This window comes from Camelina sativa, chromosome 2 (assembly GCF_030686135.1).
Source record: "Camelina sativa cultivar CO46 ecotype springtype chromosome 2, ASM3068613v1".
NCBI classification, from domain to species: domain Eukaryota; kingdom Viridiplantae; phylum Streptophyta; class Magnoliopsida; order Brassicales; family Brassicaceae; genus Camelina; species Camelina sativa.
The window spans coordinates 27,800,512-27,818,662 of NC_141881.1; the positions used below are offsets into that span (position 1 = coordinate 27,800,512).

The following is an 18,151-nucleotide window of genomic DNA, read 5'->3' on the forward strand; positions in this document are numbered from 1 at the left end:
CGAAATAAACAAGTGTACAAAACAAGCCTAATAACACAGAAGCCCACAGGCCCAAATAATAAATTGTCTTTTTTTTTTTCTCTCCTTTTTTATAAAGTTTGGGTTTTCCCTTTTTTGGTAGAGCTGACCATGTTATAGGTATATATAAAACACTCGCGACCTAATCAATGTTTAGAATAAATACCTCGGTGGTTGAGAGCCCTAGGTCAGAAACCTCAAGGTCGCAGGTTCGAAGCCGCAACTTAGGTTTTTTTTGGTTTTTGTTTTTTTTTTCCTCTCTCTTTTGTTGAATCCTCCATCTTTCTTGCTCGCCAGCCGTTCTGTATCTCCCGCCTGTTACTAAATCTCTGCTGCTTCTCCTTAAACCCTAAACCCACCTTCGTCTTTCTCACCGTAAGTTGATTTTTTATTTTTTCGATTGATCCCGAGTTTGCTTCTTCTTCTCTGACGTCGATTCGAACTTATTCGGGGTTTTGTTTTGTTTCTGTGTATAAAGTTTGAAGCTTTTTGATTGGGAGAGATGGAGACGAAGATGGAGATTGAATTCACTAAGAAGCCCTTCATCGAAGATGTTGGTGCTCTTAAAATGTATGTTCTTTTCACTATTTCTCCTCAAGTTTAACTTTTTCGTTGATGCAATTTTTCCCAAGTACGCTCCTTTTTAGCAGCTCTGGATCATACATACTCAATGTGTCTAAAATTCGTTTCTTTTGCTAACTTGGTTTAAAGGTCATGAAATTTTTTTGATTTGGGTGTCTGAGTTTTTATGTCAGATTGAGATGATTGTTTTACCAGTTTTGAGTTTCTTAGCTTAATGATGATCTTACTTTGATACAATTGAATAGGGTTTGTCTTTGAGTGTTGTTGATGAATGTCTGATTTGATTTATGGTTTGAGAATTTTTCAATTTTGTTTGTCAGTTTTTGTCGTTTGTTCCTGCTTGGGATTTTGACATTACTATTATCTCTGCAGAAAAAGCATAAACTTCTCTATGTTTTCTGATCTTGAGGTCATGAAAGCCGCTGAAGTTCAGGTCTGGAAGAATGGTTACTACGATCCCAATAATGGTGGTAAACCCCATGAAGGCGGCTTGTTGGATCCTCGAATGGTATCCGATTTTCCTATATATATATATATATATCCTTTGGTTTAACGTCTTATGCATATAGCCATGGCAAGAATTTTATGTCATGTCTTTGTCTCCTGCAGTTATTTGCATCAGTATATGTAATTCTAAACATTCACTTGCATAAAGACTATTGCTAAATGGTTTGTTCATTATGATTGTGCAGGGTCCTCCAAACAAAAGGTCTATATGCGCAACTTGTGAGGGGAACTTCCAAAATTGTCCGGGACACTACGGATATCTGAAGCTTGACCTCCCAGTTTACAACATTGGATACTTCAATTTTATCCTTGACATACTGAAGTGCATTTGTAAGGTAAGAGTTAGCCGATTATATCTCTCTAGTTTCTGTTCTCGACCCTTTTACTTTTGTTGAATGGAAACACTGGAGACAATTACAGCATATAAAAATTATTTCTAGGGAAGATGCCTTTCGAAATCCAGACAACACCTAATTTGCATAACAAAACTGTTTGTAGCATCAATAGTAGTTCACAAATATTGTTTTTTTTTTTTCCTTTCTTTTCCCGCAGCGCTGTTCGAACATGCTTTTGGACGAGAAATTGTATGAAGATCACTTGAGGAAGATGCGGAGTCCCAAAATGGAGCCATTGAAGAAGACTGAATTGGCGAAAGCGGTTGTCAAGAAGTGCAGTACAATGGCAAGCCAGAGAGTTATAACTTGCAAAAAATGTGGCTACCAGAATGGTATATTTTTGAACTATTTTTTGGCTGAAACTATTTAGATTCAATATGCTTTTTCGAAGATTTTTATTTATAACCTTGATTTCTTTTCTCATTCTTCATATGTTTCATCTTAGATGCAAAATTTAGCTCGTAGAACATTTTTGGAATTCTAATATCCAATGCAAAAATCCTATAACTTTTGTTATTGGTTAATCTCATATTATGTTATATTCTAATCTATGCTATGTTCTTGAAAGTGCTTCTTCCTACCCAGTTCAATTATATATTTTGGTTATGATGATTATCTGTTGATTATTTCAGGTATGGTGAAAAAGATTCCAGCCCAGATGGGTTTTATAGGTATCAGTCATGACCGGTCTAAAATTCATGGTGGAGAGGTTGATGAATTTAAAGCTGCAATATCCCACACAAAGGAGTCTACTCAAGGAATAAATCCTCTTACCTATGTTCTTGATCCTAACGTGGTGCTTGGGCTTTTTAAAGGAATGAGTGACAAGGTATATTTGAGTTACATCACATGTTTTTCAACATAGTTTCCTGCGGTGTGTTCTTTTGCTCTCAGATTATATGCTTTAGTATAAAGGGAATTTTCTTATTTACAAATAATTCAGTCATGCTGATTCATTTTTTTTTTTTCCCTTTTTCTTTCTGAAATTGATTACAGGACTGTGAACTTCTTTATATTGCCCACAGACCTGAGAATCTTATCATAACGTGCATGCTTGTGCCACCTTTATCAATCCGACCGTCTGTTATGATTGGTGGCACAGAAAGGTTAGCTATTGTTTTGTTTATCTTTTTTATGTCAATTATACTTTCTACTGCTGATTTTCTTGAAAGAACGTGCTTTCTTGCTGCAGTAATGAAAATGACTTATCATCGCAATTAAAGCAAATCATTCAAGACAATGCTTCTCTTCATAGAATTTTGAATCAACCTACCACATCGACCAAAAACATGGTACGATCGAGTTATTTATTGCATCATTGCATCCCTATTTTGTGTATTTATGCATTCTGTACTGTTAAGTTTGTCTCTGTTTTTGTTAGATCTTACTGAAATGATTTCTTGGTTTACGTTTTTATTCATTTTTCTTTTATTACTATTTCATGTTAGATTATTTTCTTCTTACTTACTTTTGGGGATTTCCTTTTAGCAAGTGTGGGATACAGTACAAAGCGAGGTTGCAAAATTCATTAACAGTGAAGTCCGTGGTGTTCAAATTCAGCCAGACAGAAAACAACTGAGTGGAGTTCTTCAGCGTCTCAAAGGAAAACAGGGACGTTTCCGTGCAAATTTGTCAGGAAAGCGTGTCGAGTTCACTGGTAGAACTGTTATTTCACCTGATCCCAATTTGAAAATTACAGAGGTATCTCTTACCATAAATGGTTTTAAACTTTTGCTTTTTGTTATTTATATTTTTGGTGTAACTTATCACAAAGGTAACTAAACTTTTCAGGTAGGAATTCCCATCCTTATGGCTCGGATCTTAACTTTTCCTGAATGTGTTTCCCGTCATAATATTGAGAAGTTGAGACAATGTGTCCGTAATGGCCCGAATAAATACCCTGGTGCCAGAAATGTCAGATATCCGGATGGTTCTTCAAGGTAATGTTGTGTGCTAGTTTTGTTACTTCTTGGTTGATGCATACTATTGAAGGGGAGGAAACTGATCTTAGATGAGTTAATATATCTAGATAGCTAGTTTTCGCAGTTGAAGTGATCTTCAGTTTCAGTAAAATTATGTGAAATTGTAAATTTATGTCGACTCGTATATAGGTTTTGTTCATGGTATAGACACACCCAAACAGGAAAAGTACATAGGTAGAAATGAAAATGTGCAAGTAACAACTTTTCCTCTTAATGAAGCCAAGTCAAACCACTGGGATTTGTTTCAAGAAAATAGTAAAAACTATTACTGAACTGAAGTTACCTGATACCACTGAGGGACTGCATACTCCTCATAGGGTCATTTGCATGTTTTTGGGTGCTTGTCCATCATATGTGGCCATTAACACAAATCATTTCAGGACTTTGGTTGGTGATTATCGTAAGCGTATTGCTGATGAACTGACCATTGGATGCATAGTGGACCGCCATTTGGAAAATGGGGATGTTGTTCTTTTTAACAGGCAACCGAGTCTGCATCGGATGTCTATTATGTGTCACAGGGTCAGTACTGATTTAGAATGCTTAGTCATAATTTCTCTTGCCCTCATAGTAATCCTAAGTTCCTAATTTTACATTTGTTGTCCTGTAGGCAAGAATAATGCCTTGGAGAACGTTGAGGTTCAATGAATCGGTTTGTAACCCATATAATGCTGATTTTGATGGTGATGAGATGAACATGCACGTACCACAAACAGAGGAGGCTCGGACAGAGGCTATTACATTGATGGGGGTACTTGCTCTTTTACTTAGCATCATATGAAGTTTCTTGGGGATAGTCAATTATACGTTGGCTACGTTTAACACTCTCTATGCTCATATTCATGCACACATTACATACTAAGTACCAGATGATGATGAGATGGAGTCTTGCTTTAACAAATTCCACCAATGGTTTTCAACTAAATCAACTGAACCTTTAGGCTTTCCTAAGCAATTTAGATTCGTTAGTTGAGGAGATGCTGAGTTTAAAAATGTTTGAAAAACTTCATTGATATAACTGCTGACAGGAATAATTATCTGGGTGAGAAGTTCTCTTCTGGATGATTATTTACTTCTCCCTTGATTGGTCTCTCAGGTACAAAACAATTTATGCACCCCAAAAAACGGAGAAATTTTAGTAGCATCAACGCAGGATTTTTTGACAACTTCCTTTTTGATAACGAGAAAGGACACGTTTTATGACCGTGCAGCCTTTTCACTTATATGTTCTTACATGGGAGATGGCATGGATGCCATTGATTTGCCCACACCTTCAATCCTTAAGGTATGAGGCTTCTACACGTTTTCACCTCTATAATTTATCACAACTGACTTGAGAGTGTTAGATAGCTACCGTTTGTTCTGTTGGTATCAATTATCTTATATCTTTTTTTCTGTGCTTGTTTAATTTCTCATTATCTCTTTGCTGTCCTACTTCTTCTGGTAATCCTTCGTCATGGATTCTGAAATTGAGCGATAATTTTTGTCATTTTTTTCACTGAGAGATAATAGTTCTTATCTCAGCTTAGCTTTCTTTTGCTGGATGCTCAAGGTTATAGACATAATTTGTGGCTATCTTTCTGCTTTCCCATAATGTTAAAAGACCTTTTCCATATCACGTGTGTAGAAACTGCTCCAGTTCCAATTACTGTATCAACCTGGATTTTGCATGACATTCTACATTGTTGTCTTTAGTTTAATCGATGGGCTCAAATTCTGTGAGTTATTGATATTTAATCTGTGTGGTCAAATAAGTTGTGGACACTGGTAATTCTTCTACCTTTTTAGCATTTTTTCGTTCTATTTAAGTTCTTATCCAGATGCTTTTTTGATGCAGCCAATAGAGCTGTGGACTGGTAAACAGGTTTTTAGTGTTTTGCTGCGTCCAAATGCAAGTGTTAGAGTCTACGTAACTTTAAATGTGAAAGAGAAGAACTTCAAGAAGGGAAAGCGTGGTTTCGATGAAACAATGTGCGCAAATGATGGATGGGTTTATTTTCGAAATAGTGAGCTAATATCAGGACAACTGGGGAAGGCTACGTTGGGTGAGTCCAAGATGGAATGCAATATGTAGCAAATGGCAACAGATAGCTGTTCATTCTGGATTTTTTTTTCCTATATTTTGAGCACTTGATATTTTTTTCTAGGGAATGGAAACAAGGATGGATTATATTCTATTCTTCTAAGAGATTACAGCTCCCATGCTGCTGCAGTCTGCATGAATCGGCTAGCAAAATTGAGGTGAGTTCATGCATATGGGATTGTTTTATCTCCTCTGACTAATTTTTCCTTGATCTCACAGCAACGCTTCAATCTTTGTCTTGCTCATTCATTTTTCTGCTTCATCCCTATAATAATTTCAAAAGTTCTTCTTGCTTTGTGTGTGCTGTGTTTTCTGTGACATTTCTCTGCTATCTGCCATTGCTGCATCAAGGTATCGAGTAAAGGAATTATTTTTTGTCTAATTGGTAGCTCTTTATCTTGTTTTATGCAGTGCTCGGTGGATTGGAATCCATGGATTCTCCATTGGAATCGATGACGTTCAACCTGGTGCAGAGTTGAATAAAGAAAGAAAAACCACAATCCAGGAAGGATATGACCAATGCCAGAAGATAATTGAGGATTTTAATCGAGGAAATTTGCAACTTAAAGCTGGTCTAGATGGTGCAAAATCATTAGAAGCTGACATAACAGGGATTCTCAATACAATTCGAGAAGACACTGGGAGGGTGAATAAGCTTATACTAATGAATCCAGATCCTGGTTACCTACCAAAATACTAATGCTTCATCTTGTCATTATATTTGTGATATACAGGCCTGTATGCACGGGTTACATTGGAGAAACAGTCCCTTGATCATGTCACAGTGTGGTTCCAAAGGATCTCCTATCAATATCAGTCAGATGGTCGCATGTGTTGGTCAGCAGACAGTTAATGGTCACCGTGCTCCTGATGGATTTATAGATCGAAGTCTTCCTCATTTCCCTAGGATGTCCAAATCACCTGCAGTAAGTAAACAGCTTGCCAACCACTCTCCCCCGATTGACTGATTTGTTTTTGTATGAAGATGATCTGTTAAGTTTTTGTTCTATTTTAATCTCTCTTGCGTTGCAATTACTCCCCTCTATTTTAACCCCTGTGAGCAATCTTTAACATATTGGATGCTTCTAGCGCTCCTAATTACTAGAAATGTTTTGGAAATTTTCTTAAGCTATTCGTTGGAGGTGTCCTGAACAAGTAGAAACCATTTCTCGGCAGTGAATAATTTGTAGTAGGCTTCTTGGGATGGGAGCCTGATTACACTATTTTCCGTTTGTATTTATTACTGCTTTGAGAGCTAGGACCTGATCTCATGTCTTGTTGGCATCGCAGGCTAAAGGTTTTGTTGCTAATTCGTTCTACAGTGGTCTTACTGCCACAGAATTTTTCTTTCACACTATGGGTGGACGAGAAGGTCTAGTTGATACAGCGGTATGCATAAATCCTTCTCTTTTTTCTTTTTTTCTTTTTCCATTCTGGTCCTCTGTAATATATGAAAAGTTGTTCACTGAAAGAGACCGCCATGATGGTTCTCTGTAGGGTGACAGTGTTTTAACATCTGGACTGAAGATGGTCTTCACCTTTTTGTAACTAAACTCTTGTCTATTGCAGGTGAAAACTGCCAGTACAGGTTACATGTCCCGTAGACTGATGAAAGCCTTGGAGGATCTATTAGTCCATTATGATAACACAGTGCGAAATTCCAGCGGATGTATACTTCAATTTACTTATGGGGATGATGGAATGGACCCAGCACTAATGGAAGGAAAGGATGGAGCTCCTTTAAATTTTGATAGATTATTTCTGAAAATACAGGTGCTTTTTCGATTTTTGTATATTGGTTTTGGGTCCCTCTTTATTTAGAGTTTTGTCACAATCGGTACTTGCATTTGCAGGCCACATGTCCTCCTCGATCTCACCACAACTATCTTTCTTCTGAAGAACTGTTGCAAAAGTTTGAAGAGGAATTAGTCAGACATGATAAAAGTCGAGTTTGCTCTGACGCCTTCGTGAAAGCTCTTCGAAATTTTGTTTCCTTGCTTGGAGTAAAGTCTGCTAGCCCGCCCCAGGTTTTATACAAAGCATCTGGTGTGACTGATAAGCAACTCGAGGTGACTTTCTTTGTCTTCCTTTTTGGAGAAGAAAAATACTCTTGTGCATTTTGTGTCCTTAATTATATATATTGTTAGCTACATCATATTCTCTCCAGTCTTTGGATAAAATATGAAATTACCTCTGATATATTTATATAAATATGCAGGTATTTGTAAAAATTTGTGTATCTCGCTATCGGGAAAAAAAAATTGAGGCTGGGACTGCAATTGGGACAATAGGAGCTCAGAGTATTGGAGAACCTGGGACACAAATGACTCTTAAAACTTTTCACTTTGCCGGAGTTGCGAGCATGAGTATCCTTTTTGAAATTACTTATTTTCAGAATTTCGCTACAAAACTAGTGTTTATGACCACATATGAGTAGTAAGTTGTTGTGATTTCCTGAATCTGGTTCAGATATCACACAGGGAGTCCCCCGAATCAACGAAATCATAAATGCTTCCAAAAATATAAGCACACCTGTCATCTCAGCAGAACTTGAAAACCCCCTGGAATTGACTAGTGCACGATGGGTGAAAGGACGCATCGAAAAAACTACTTTAGGACAGGTTCTGATCTGAATTATTTTACATATCCAGTATTTGATAGTCGCTGCTGCTTGTTTTAAGTTCATATTCCAGGTGGCATTTTATTATAACTATTGGATCGTTGGTCCAGCACCAATCAGTTTGTTAAAATCCACTTGAATTATGGACCAGGTTGCTGAGAGTATCGAGGTGCTAATGACTTCAACATCAGCGTCAGTGAGAATAATTCTTGACAGTAAAATAATCGAGGAGGCATGTTTATCTATTACCCCCTGGTCGGTAAAAAATTCCATCCTAAAGACCCCCAGAATCAAACTGAACGATAATGTAAGTTCCTTAGATGTTATTGATGTATTCATTGCGGTGCACACAGGTCTTTAGTCTCATAGCAATGTGAATTTTTGCAGGATATTAGGGTTTTAGACTCGGGATTGGACATTACTCCTGTGGTGGATAAAAGTAGGACTCATTTCAATCTCCACAATCTGAAGAACGTGCTGCCAAATATTATAGTGAATGTGATATTCGTTAAACCACTCTCTCTCGCATATATATAAATATTAATAAAACATCTACGATTTTGTTATAATACTCGTTGTGTCGATTTGTTATGATAGGGGATCAAAACAGTTGAGCGAGTTGTTGTCGCAGAGGATATGGAGAAAAATAAACAGAAAGATGGGGAAAAAAGGTGGAAACTGTTTGTGGAGGGGTAAGTTTTCTTGAGCTTCAAGAGATGAGATTTTCCTCTGTTCTTTTTTTCCTTCCTGCAAGTGCTAGCTTAGCTGATATAACATGTCCTCTCGTTGGGCATGATTTGATTTGGTGAATACTTGATTTAGTTCATTAAGCAGTCTTTGTTTCTGTTTTTTGGTAAGCCACTGATATGAATTGTCAGTATTTCACTTGCTTAAACCAATTTTTGAACTACACAAAATGCTTTCTATAAACAAATACATGTCCAATATTGGGACTCTGATGAATAACCAACTCAGAACTTGGAAGGATGGTATCAACAAAACTGTAGTGTGAAAGAGAATATGTGCTCTCTCTTTCCCGCTATTGTAGATTTTGAATATTTTTCTTGATATATGTTTCAGCACAAACCTCCTGGCTGTTATGGGGACTCCGGGAATCAATGGGAGAACTACGACAAGTAACAATGTTGTCGAAGTGAGCAAAACACTGGGAATCGAAGCTGCAAGGACAACAATTATTGATGAAATAGGGACAGTTATGGGTAACCACGGTATGAGTATAGACATTCGTCACATGATGCTTTTGGCTGATGTCATGACTTACAGGGTCAGTTCTAAGACACTTGAATCTGTTAATATGATCTCTATTCTCTAATAATATATTTTTTTCTAATATTGTCATATTAATGATTAAGTATGTCATTTCAATCTCTTGATCAGGGGGAGGTTCTCGGGATTCAAAGAACCGGTATTCAGAAGATGGACAAAAGTGTGCTGATGCAGGCATCTTTTGAGAGGACTGGAGATCATTTATTTAGTGCAGCAATTAGCGGAAAGGTTGATAACATAGAGGGAGTCACAGAATGCGTGATTATGGGCATACCAATGAAGCTCGGAACTGGGATACTCAAAGTCCTCCAAAGGTCAGATTTCCATTCCTCTCTGTTTTTAAGGGTTCAGGTTGCGGCTTTTGCTTATGACATTACTGGAGTTCTCTGGATTTATGTGACATCTCATCTTGTGTTTCATGAGTCCCTTTTATCATATTGAAAAATATGTGAACGTTCAAAATATGCTTATTAGGCTTAATACTTATCCTTTCATTGTCTTCAGAGATTCTGGTATCAAATACCATTTTAGTTCGGTTTATGCCGTCGCCGTATAAATCTCCTTTGTCAAACTAACTATGTGGTTAATCTTGATCAACAGGACCGATGATCTGCCCAAGTTGAAATATGGACCTGATCCAATCATCTCTTGAAAAGACGGAAACAAAGGTTCATTGCAGTTCACTTTGCAGAATATATAGATGACAAGCAATGCAAGATCAGCCAGATGAATGAAACCAATTCTTGGGCTCTAACTCAGCCACCCAATTGGCATTCTAACGGCTAAGCAAAGGCCGGGCAATAAATTAGATTCAAACTAGAAATCGGATTTTTCATTTTGGTTTACAAAAGGGGAAAAATGGTTCTGTGCCCTGAGAGTTTTGTTTCGTCTTTATGTTCTGATCATAGTTTTAGAATATCTCTGAGCCACTTTGTTTTGAATCTTTATATCTCAATGAAAGTCACAAATAGTAACAGTTTACCAAAGATAAAAAGAAAAATACAAAATCTTAATACTATTTTGGGTTAGTCATAGAGTGTGATCTGCAGCTGCGATCCATCTGGCTCTGTCAAGACCTGTCTTATGAAAGCTCTTCTCCACCACACCTCAAATGCACGTTGAACATTTGGACAATCATCGCCTTTGCTCAGAAACCGATCAAACCATTTCATCAGAATCACCTGTTGTTGTCTCAACGACAAGGTCAATATGGTCTGGCTGAGTCCATCTTCCACAAGTTTCCTATCCAGAGATCTCGATGACAACCGTCTCATCCACCCGAAATCATCATACAAAGCCTCTAACCAGGTATTCAAAACTGCAAACCTAGTCTCCCGGTTCACCAAGACCCTTCCTTTACCTATACCAACACATATCTGCGCAGTGATCTTGCTTATTTCGTGTCTGTACATTGTTGGGATCTTAGAATGAAGATTCGCCAGCTCCTTTTGATCCGCCCATAGTTTCACAAACTCATCACACATTTTCTTCTCAATCAATATATCTACCATCCACAGCATGTTATCAGCTTCTCTGGCGATTTCTCCCATCAAAGCACCACGGTCTTTCCCCGGATCATTCATTTGAGTAGTCACTTCAGATAAGCAAAGCACAAGAGATGTGAGACATCGATGGCACAAACCGTAGAGTGTGTCTTTGGAGACATCATAATCAGCTTCTTCTCTAACCAACTTAAAGATCAAAACTTTCATCTCGCGGCGAGCTTTATCATCTTTGGCTAGTAGAACACCAGTGAGAAGCTTCAAGAAGATATCATCGGTTCTCGTAGAGGAAGTGGAAGGCTCAGATGAAACTCTCTGAAGAATCAAAGTGACTGAATCATCAGGAAGATGAAGCTCTTCAAGACAAGACACAACAATCTCTTCTTCATCATCTGACCAAGGAACAGCTTCCAAATGCTCCAAACACGACGTTACTCCTTCATCAAACATGATAGCTGCAGAAACCTACACAAGAAAAGAGATTCACATCAATCACAAAACCAAAGCAAACAAACCAAAAACACTCTAATCACAAAAAAAAATCATACCTTGAGTAAAGCCAAGATCTTGAGAACAGTTTCACCGATCAACTTGTTCTTGAGATCATCACTATACATCAAAACCACAGTCTCAACATAAATCTCCAAATCATCACACTCACTAATCTCAACCATATGAGAAACCCCTTTCTCTCTTCTAGAATTCATCTTCTCCATGAAAAACCTACTCTTCTCCGATAAAACCTTCCGATGAACATCCATAGTGACTCTGTAACCGTCTTTTCCAACCACGGTCAGCTTAACATCACTCGGCCCGAGACTATGACCGTAAACGACACCGTTCTTGAACTCCGTCAAGATTTGAGCCACGCGCGCGTGAGACTTCCTCCGTTGCGGCGGCGGCGGCTCGCGGTTGTGCTCATCAGACATCATGTCGAAAAGTGTCGGGTTTGAGCTGTGAGTCGATTCGTTCGGCGGAGGAGGCGGAGGAGGAGATGCGGTGGAGTGTTTGGCAGGAGGAGAAGTGATTCTTGACGGAGAAAACGAGAGAGAAGGGTCTGCGATAAACCCTTGTTTGATCATCGCTGATACTTCTCTTGACGCCATTCAAGAAAGTAAAAAAAAAATTTTTTCTCGAGCAAAAGAGAATTCCCGCGGGAAAAAATTAGCAAAGTCACACTGAGTGAAACACAAAGCTGAAAAACAAACAAGAAAATGAGATTAATTTTGGGGGAAACCACAAAAATCTTGTCGAGTTTCAGAAGAAGTTTAAAGAGAAGACAAAAGAAGATAGTGGAAATTTGTTTTTCTTGGGAAAATAAAACAAACACTAAACAAAGGTCCGCAGATTTATCCCCACAAGAAAAAAAATGAAATTGGGAGAATCAGAATCCAAGAAAATGAAAGGACTTTGGATCTGTGAATTAGAACAACAAAAAGAAAATACAATTGCAATGGCGAGTGAGTGAGTGAGTGAGTGAGGGGAAAAAAAAATGATTATAAAACCTCAAAGGAAAAGAAAAAAAAGTTACATGTTATATGTATCTTTTACAGATAGACAATATCTGAAGATCGTTGCATCCATGTGCTTCACACAAATACACAACTTTACCATACACATGATAATTTAAATATTCATATGTATTATTTAGTTGAATTCCCCAAAGGTAACAAAATTTTACGGTTGAAAATTCGGCGTTTAGTAGTATATCATTCATATTTCTTACATTTACATTTTATAGTACATACATATCTAATTGTAATTTTACATTAAAATCTGGTCAGAAATAATTTTGGTAAATATGAAAGTATTCCCATCTGAGAGGGGTACACATGGATTTGAAAGCTGAGGGACAATACAAACCTGTATAAAATCATATCTTCATAGATTATAGAATTATGCGTTTGATCAGAAAGCACATAAACGATATCTTCATAGATTATAGAATTATGCGTTTGATCAGAAAGCACATAAACGATAACTTGGATTTTATCTCTTGGATCATCTTGTCAAATCAAACTAACAAACTTTGTCGTTTATTTTTATGCATGTAATAAAACTTTATATACATATTCCACATATCAACCTCAAACTTGTTATATCACCGACTACATATATAACAAAACGATGTTGTGTGAAGAGAAGGCATTAGTGGACCAAAGCATTAACTTTTTCTACCTCCAAATTATGTGGCAAGAGACCTATCAGTTTGTTTTATCAAACAAGTAGTAGAATTTATTTCTCCAAATTTATAGCTTTGGTTACCCTCTCTCACATGGCAATTGTAATCGTTACATGTTGTAATCATCATGAATACAATAGCAACACACATGCTTTGATTATAATATGACTTGAGATTCTGATATATGTACATGACACAATTAGCGCATAACAATTACAACTAGCGCTTAAACGCAATTATTGTTTTTAAAAATTGAACCATAGAATTGGAGGTCCAAATCCACATTATGGGCCAAAACATTTGGGCTTTATAGGAAACACAAAATCACCCTGCATCTCAAAGTCCACATTGAAGAGACCATCACCGTCACAGCATACTCCTCTGCTTCTTCCTCCATTCCTATAATCTTTATAGAAAATACAACCTCCGGCGAAATCTCCGGCCGGAATCTGAACAGAGTAAGAACAATCATCTCCTATAAACAGAGCCACATCTCCCAATTCTCTCACCTCTTCCCATCTCTTCTCTTCTCTCTTCAGCTTATAAACTCTAAACTCCACCGCAGATTTCGAATTCTCCGATATGGACCAGACGTGTTTCACGTATTTGTCAACAAGAAGCACTTCTCCGCCGGGACGCTCCACGAGATGCTTCTTATGACCACCTCCTCCGACCAAACCATCAGCCAAATCTGAAACTTTGAAATCCAAATCGTAAATTACGGTTTTACCCTTGTCGTCTACAACGATGCAACAGTTCTCCTCTCTGTACAATATTATGTCCTCGTAGATCACATTCCACGAATGATCCAAAATCCTCCATCTTTCTTCGTTTCCACTCTTCAAAAACCCTAATTTCCCACCACTGTGAATCGCCATTAACGCCGACTTCGAGCTTTCCCCTGAAGACAAAATCACAACTTTCTCGGAGTTCAGTGACCAGAAACAAGAAGACATCTCACCACCACCATTGTTTGCGTACTCCATACGGTAAGCTCGACGAACCAATCTCACATGAAACTCTTGCAAATCGATATTTTCCGGGAACTTCTCAGGCAAGAAACTGATTCTGTCGTTTGAGAAGAGATCCAAGACTCGCATTTTCCCAGGAGATGTTGTCTCTTGAAGCTTAACAAGCCAAGTACTCGGATTCATCAATGGAGCTTCGAGTTTATAGACACTGCTCTGTTTCAGAATGAAGAAACCAGAGGTTGATGAAGAAGAAGATGACCAAAAAGGAAGATACTTTGGGAATTTTGAAAAAGGACTGTTGTTTTTGTTGTTGTTGTTGTCGGAAAGAGGAAGAAAGAGACGCCACGTGGCGCAAACAGAACGGAGACAGATGAGATCAACGGTGTCTGATGAGCCGTCGTGGTCAAGACGATTTGAGACCAACTCAAGTATATCTAAAGGAAGATTAGACCATTGAGAAGGAAGAAGAGAAGTAGAAGACTCCATGGAAGAGAACAAAAGTGAATGATATGATGAGATTGTTCTGTTTTGTTCTTCTTCTTGGGTTTAGGAATTTGGATCATATACTGTATAAAGAATGTCAATATAATGTCGTTATAATTCATCTTTGATGTTGACATCATTTCTTATTTTTTTGTTATTAGTATAATAAAATGTGTCTATTTTTGGTGATAGTGTTTTTGGTTTTTATTATATGATGCATGATGTCTATTTATGTCCATTTAAACATATATTATTAGAAAGTAAACCATGCTTTTTGCACGGTATCAATTTATAAAATGTTTAGAGATTATATTTTGTTATTTTACAATGTACCATTGACCAATAGATTTTTTTTTTTAAATATCATATTAATAACAGTTGTATCATTTTGATAAATTTGTTAAATATTGGCGTGTAGCAATACCCAATGATCTCAGAATCAATTTTCTTATCCATTGATAACTTCCACAATGTTTTAAAATAATTAGAAAGAAATTTTAAATGTTTTAAAAGTTCAATGCTAGTTTTAAACGTTTCCTTGAAATAAACTTTTTAAAGAGAGAACATTAATGGCCTCATATATCATAACGGAAGAAAAAAAACAAAATGAAATTACGGTTTAACTTCGTTTACTTCTTCCACACGCTTCAGTCTCTGCTTTCTACATCTTTGAAAAATCTTTCAAGAACAAAAATCTTAACACATACACTTTTGTCTCTAAATCACTAAATAGCATACATTCTCTTGGTTAACATCCCAGAAAACTCCAACAATCCTGATTGTCTCGATCTTGCCATCGACTCTTTTCTCGACTTTCTCACATTAGAAGCTTCGATCCGATGCATAATGACCCAATAACACATTGTCCCAAGCGTCGTGAGCATTATCGTTGCACCAAACACCGTCACTCCAACCGCTAGCCACCTCTCATCCTCACCAACCACCACAAACGCTAACGCCAAAAACGCTACCGATATCAAAACGCAAGCTAGCCACATCAGCTTGTTTATCACAGCCATCATATTCTTCTTAGCCTTTTGCTCGATCGCAACCACTGAAGTCTGAACCACCACAACCGCTAAAGATATAAAAAGAGCTATCGAGTCAAATATAAAGAAGATCGCAAACGCTGGTCTATCCGCTATATTCGCTTCTCCTAGGGATTGTCCCGGAGAGAGTGAACTCAACTCATCAGCGTATTGTCCAGGTACGGTGAAAATGGCGGCGAAAGCAACTGTTGCGATTAAAACAGCTACGACTGTGGTTGAGTTAATGGCATTGTCAAGACCCTCTATGTGCATTTTGTTAATGCGTTTAGCTATTCCTTGAACGCGTTTCCTCGTCTCTCGAGCGTGTTCTAACTGGTGATGAACTTCATGTTTGATGTCACTTACCGTTTGTTTGAGCTCACGCGCCGCGTTTGGCCGAGTAGGGTTGTTCATGGCTTTAGCTGAGGGAACGCCGCGGGTTTTGAGAACCGCTGCGATCTCTGGATGGCCGGTTTTCTCAGCCGTGTCGAGCGGCGTTTCTCCGGCTCTGTTTATTGCTGTTGTGCTTGTGCTTGTCTCGTTGTTGTCTAGAAGCAATTCCACTATCTGCATTCACATTAAAATTTCAATAAATTTTATTTTTTCCAAGATGCTTTGTTTATTATTGAGTTTATACCATTACATTTAATTTTCAACGTATAAATTTCGTGTAGCAACGTATAAATTTGAAAATAAACATTATGTTATTGGAGATGATTAACGAACCTTAATGCGACCTTTCCTAGTAGCAACATGTAACGCAGTGTTCCCTTTAGAATCAACCATATTCAACGACGATCGATGTCCCTTCATTAGCTCAACCACCACATCAATACTTTGTCCTTTCACCGCCATGTGAAGTGGCGTCTGACCTTTTTTATCGGTTCTCGTTGCCGTGTCCGGCTCAACTGCTACAATCGCCTTTACCACTTCCGCGTGACCATTCCTAGCCGCCGAGTGCAATGCTGTTTTCCCGTTGCTCTTTGCGATCGCGGCTAGGCTACTACCTGCGGCTTCTAGTAGATACTCTACAACCTCAACGTGTCCCTGAGCCGCGGCAGTGTGTAAAGCCGTCGTGTTTGATAAGTCCACTGTCATTGCTAGCTCCGGATGTTCCTCCATTAGTACTCTCAAAACGTCTATATAACATATTCCAAATTTTATCAATGTATCACACATTATGTGAATGTGGTTCCTTAAAGCAAACAAAGATTAACACTTTAATCATGTGTTTATCTAAGTGTTTCTTCCCAATGCTTAAAATCAATATCACAAAACTTTCTTTATGATTAAAAATTTTCATGAAAGTTGGCAAAAATGCATACCCAATTCGCCTTGTTTAGCAGCAATGTGGAAAGGATCAAACCCATTTCTAGCTTTGGTCTCGGCGTCTTCAAGATCATAGTACTTGATGAGCTCTGCAACCACCTCCGCATCACCATATTCTGCCGCCACATAAAGAGCAGTCTCACCACATTGGTTCTGTTTCCGCAACAACTCACTTAGTTCCTCTTCTGATTCCATATGATTACTCAAAATCTCATTCACCGCAGAGAAATCTCCGCGTCTGACAGCCGAATGGAGCGGCGAATCTTCACGCTTTCCGGTCAGTTGTTTGGCCATTTTCTTTCTAACAACGTTTGGTTTTGCAGTCATTGGTGTTGATGTTGATGTTGATGCTTCCTCCATCTCTTCTGATTCCTATATCAAATGGGATGTAAAACAACATTAATGTTAAGACTAATTAGTTTAATATTGAAACATTTAAAGAGATGGATCTAAGATAACCTACCAACCAAGAAAGCTTCTCCTGTTATATAATCAAAGACCTTTTCACAACATGACTTGTAAAGTTGAAGAATGATCCATCCTGATCCAGTTGATTTGGTGGGTTTTCACGGAAATCGAATCCAAATCTACGCATCGGAAACCAAAGAGATTGTTTTGAAAATTCCTGAAGGTAAGAACTATTCTGTTCTGTTATTTCCTCTCCCTCATCTTCTCTTCTATTTTTAGAAATTTAGTAACAGAGAAATTAATGAAAACCAAAGATCTCAAACGTTGAATAACAACTATTTTACAGATGGCATCGTCTCAAAAGGTTCACACCCTGACCTTGTCTCATATCATAGAACCAGTAACAAAACCATTTTTTTGTGAATAGAGAAGATACGATTGTATTATTATTATTGCTGTGTTTATTATCAAATAGAATGATACAACTTATATATAAGTGCAAACCATAATCAAGTGACATAATTAAAGGGACTACATAAAATAATATAGTTAATATATATCCCTTTTTTAATATAAGGGAAGTACACAACATAGTTTTTGTAGACTTTATATTTTTAATAATTGATTACAAATGGTTACAAATAGGTTATAAATTAATCTATATATTAATATTAATGGTTATACCTAAATATTAGGGATATTCCAAATTGATAATTGATATATTAATAGTAATAAATAAAATCATGGATATTCCAAACTGTATTTTTGGAAGAT

General features: G+C 37.5%; 3 protein-coding genes and 1 pseudogene across 5 annotated transcripts; 1 reads left to right on the top strand and 3 right to left on the bottom strand.

The window, feature by feature from the left end:
• Positions 1-180: 180 nt before the first annotated feature.
• LOC104737395 (DNA-directed RNA polymerase III subunit 1) lies at positions 181-10,450 on the top strand. 2 transcript variants are annotated; one of them, XM_087490858.1, is made up of 29 exons: positions 181-227; positions 316-393; positions 497-588; positions 973-1,108; positions 1,293-1,442; positions 1,660-1,834; positions 2,135-2,331; positions 2,499-2,608; positions 2,695-2,794; positions 2,991-3,203; positions 3,294-3,442; positions 3,865-4,006; positions 4,095-4,235; positions 4,581-4,769; positions 5,322-5,529; positions 5,632-5,725; positions 5,979-6,213; positions 6,302-6,493; positions 6,858-6,956; positions 7,137-7,340; positions 7,421-7,636; positions 7,786-7,933; positions 8,037-8,188; positions 8,339-8,494; positions 8,575-8,685; positions 8,785-8,879; positions 9,268-9,472; positions 9,586-9,788; positions 10,075-10,450. In XM_087490858.1, exons 3-29 carry the CDS (start codon positions 521-523, stop codon positions 10,124-10,126), a joined length of 4,140 nt encoding a protein of 1,379 aa, XP_087346984.1. In that variant the 5' UTR covers positions 181-227; positions 316-393; positions 497-520; the 3' UTR covers positions 10,127-10,450. The 2 variants fall into 2 exon arrangements, with proteins under 2 accessions (XP_087346984.1, XP_010455868.2); XM_010457566.3 differs by having other exon boundaries at positions 188-393.
• LOC104737403 (BTB/POZ domain-containing protein At5g60050-like) lies at positions 10,405-12,582 on the bottom strand. Its single transcript, XM_010457575.2, has 2 exons — positions 11,525-12,582; positions 10,405-11,441 (listed from the first exon to the last, which is right to left on the bottom strand). Exons 1-2 carry the CDS (start codon positions 12,080-12,082, stop codon positions 10,500-10,502), a joined length of 1,500 nt encoding a protein of 499 aa, XP_010455877.1. The 5' UTR covers positions 12,083-12,582; the 3' UTR covers positions 10,405-10,499.
• A 714-nt stretch (positions 12,583-13,296) lies between these two features.
• LOC104737415 (putative F-box protein At5g60060 pseudogene) lies at positions 13,297-14,664 on the bottom strand (annotated as a pseudogene). The gene has a single exon (XR_015574487.1). The product of XR_015574487.1 is annotated as a putative F-box protein At5g60060 pseudogene (transcript).
• Positions 14,665-15,182: 518 nt separating this feature from the next.
• LOC104737424 (ankyrin repeat-containing protein At5g02620-like) lies at positions 15,183-17,634 on the bottom strand. The gene is made up of 4 exons (XM_019232565.2): positions 17,433-17,634; positions 16,966-17,341; positions 16,367-16,779; positions 15,183-16,207 (listed from the first exon to the last, which is right to left on the bottom strand). The coding sequence occupies exons 2-4, from the start codon at positions 17,327-17,329 to the stop codon at positions 15,338-15,340; spliced, it is 1,647 nt and encodes a 548-aa protein (XP_019088110.1). The 5' UTR covers positions 17,330-17,341; positions 17,433-17,634; the 3' UTR covers positions 15,183-15,337.
• Positions 17,635-18,151: the final 517 nt, after the last annotated feature.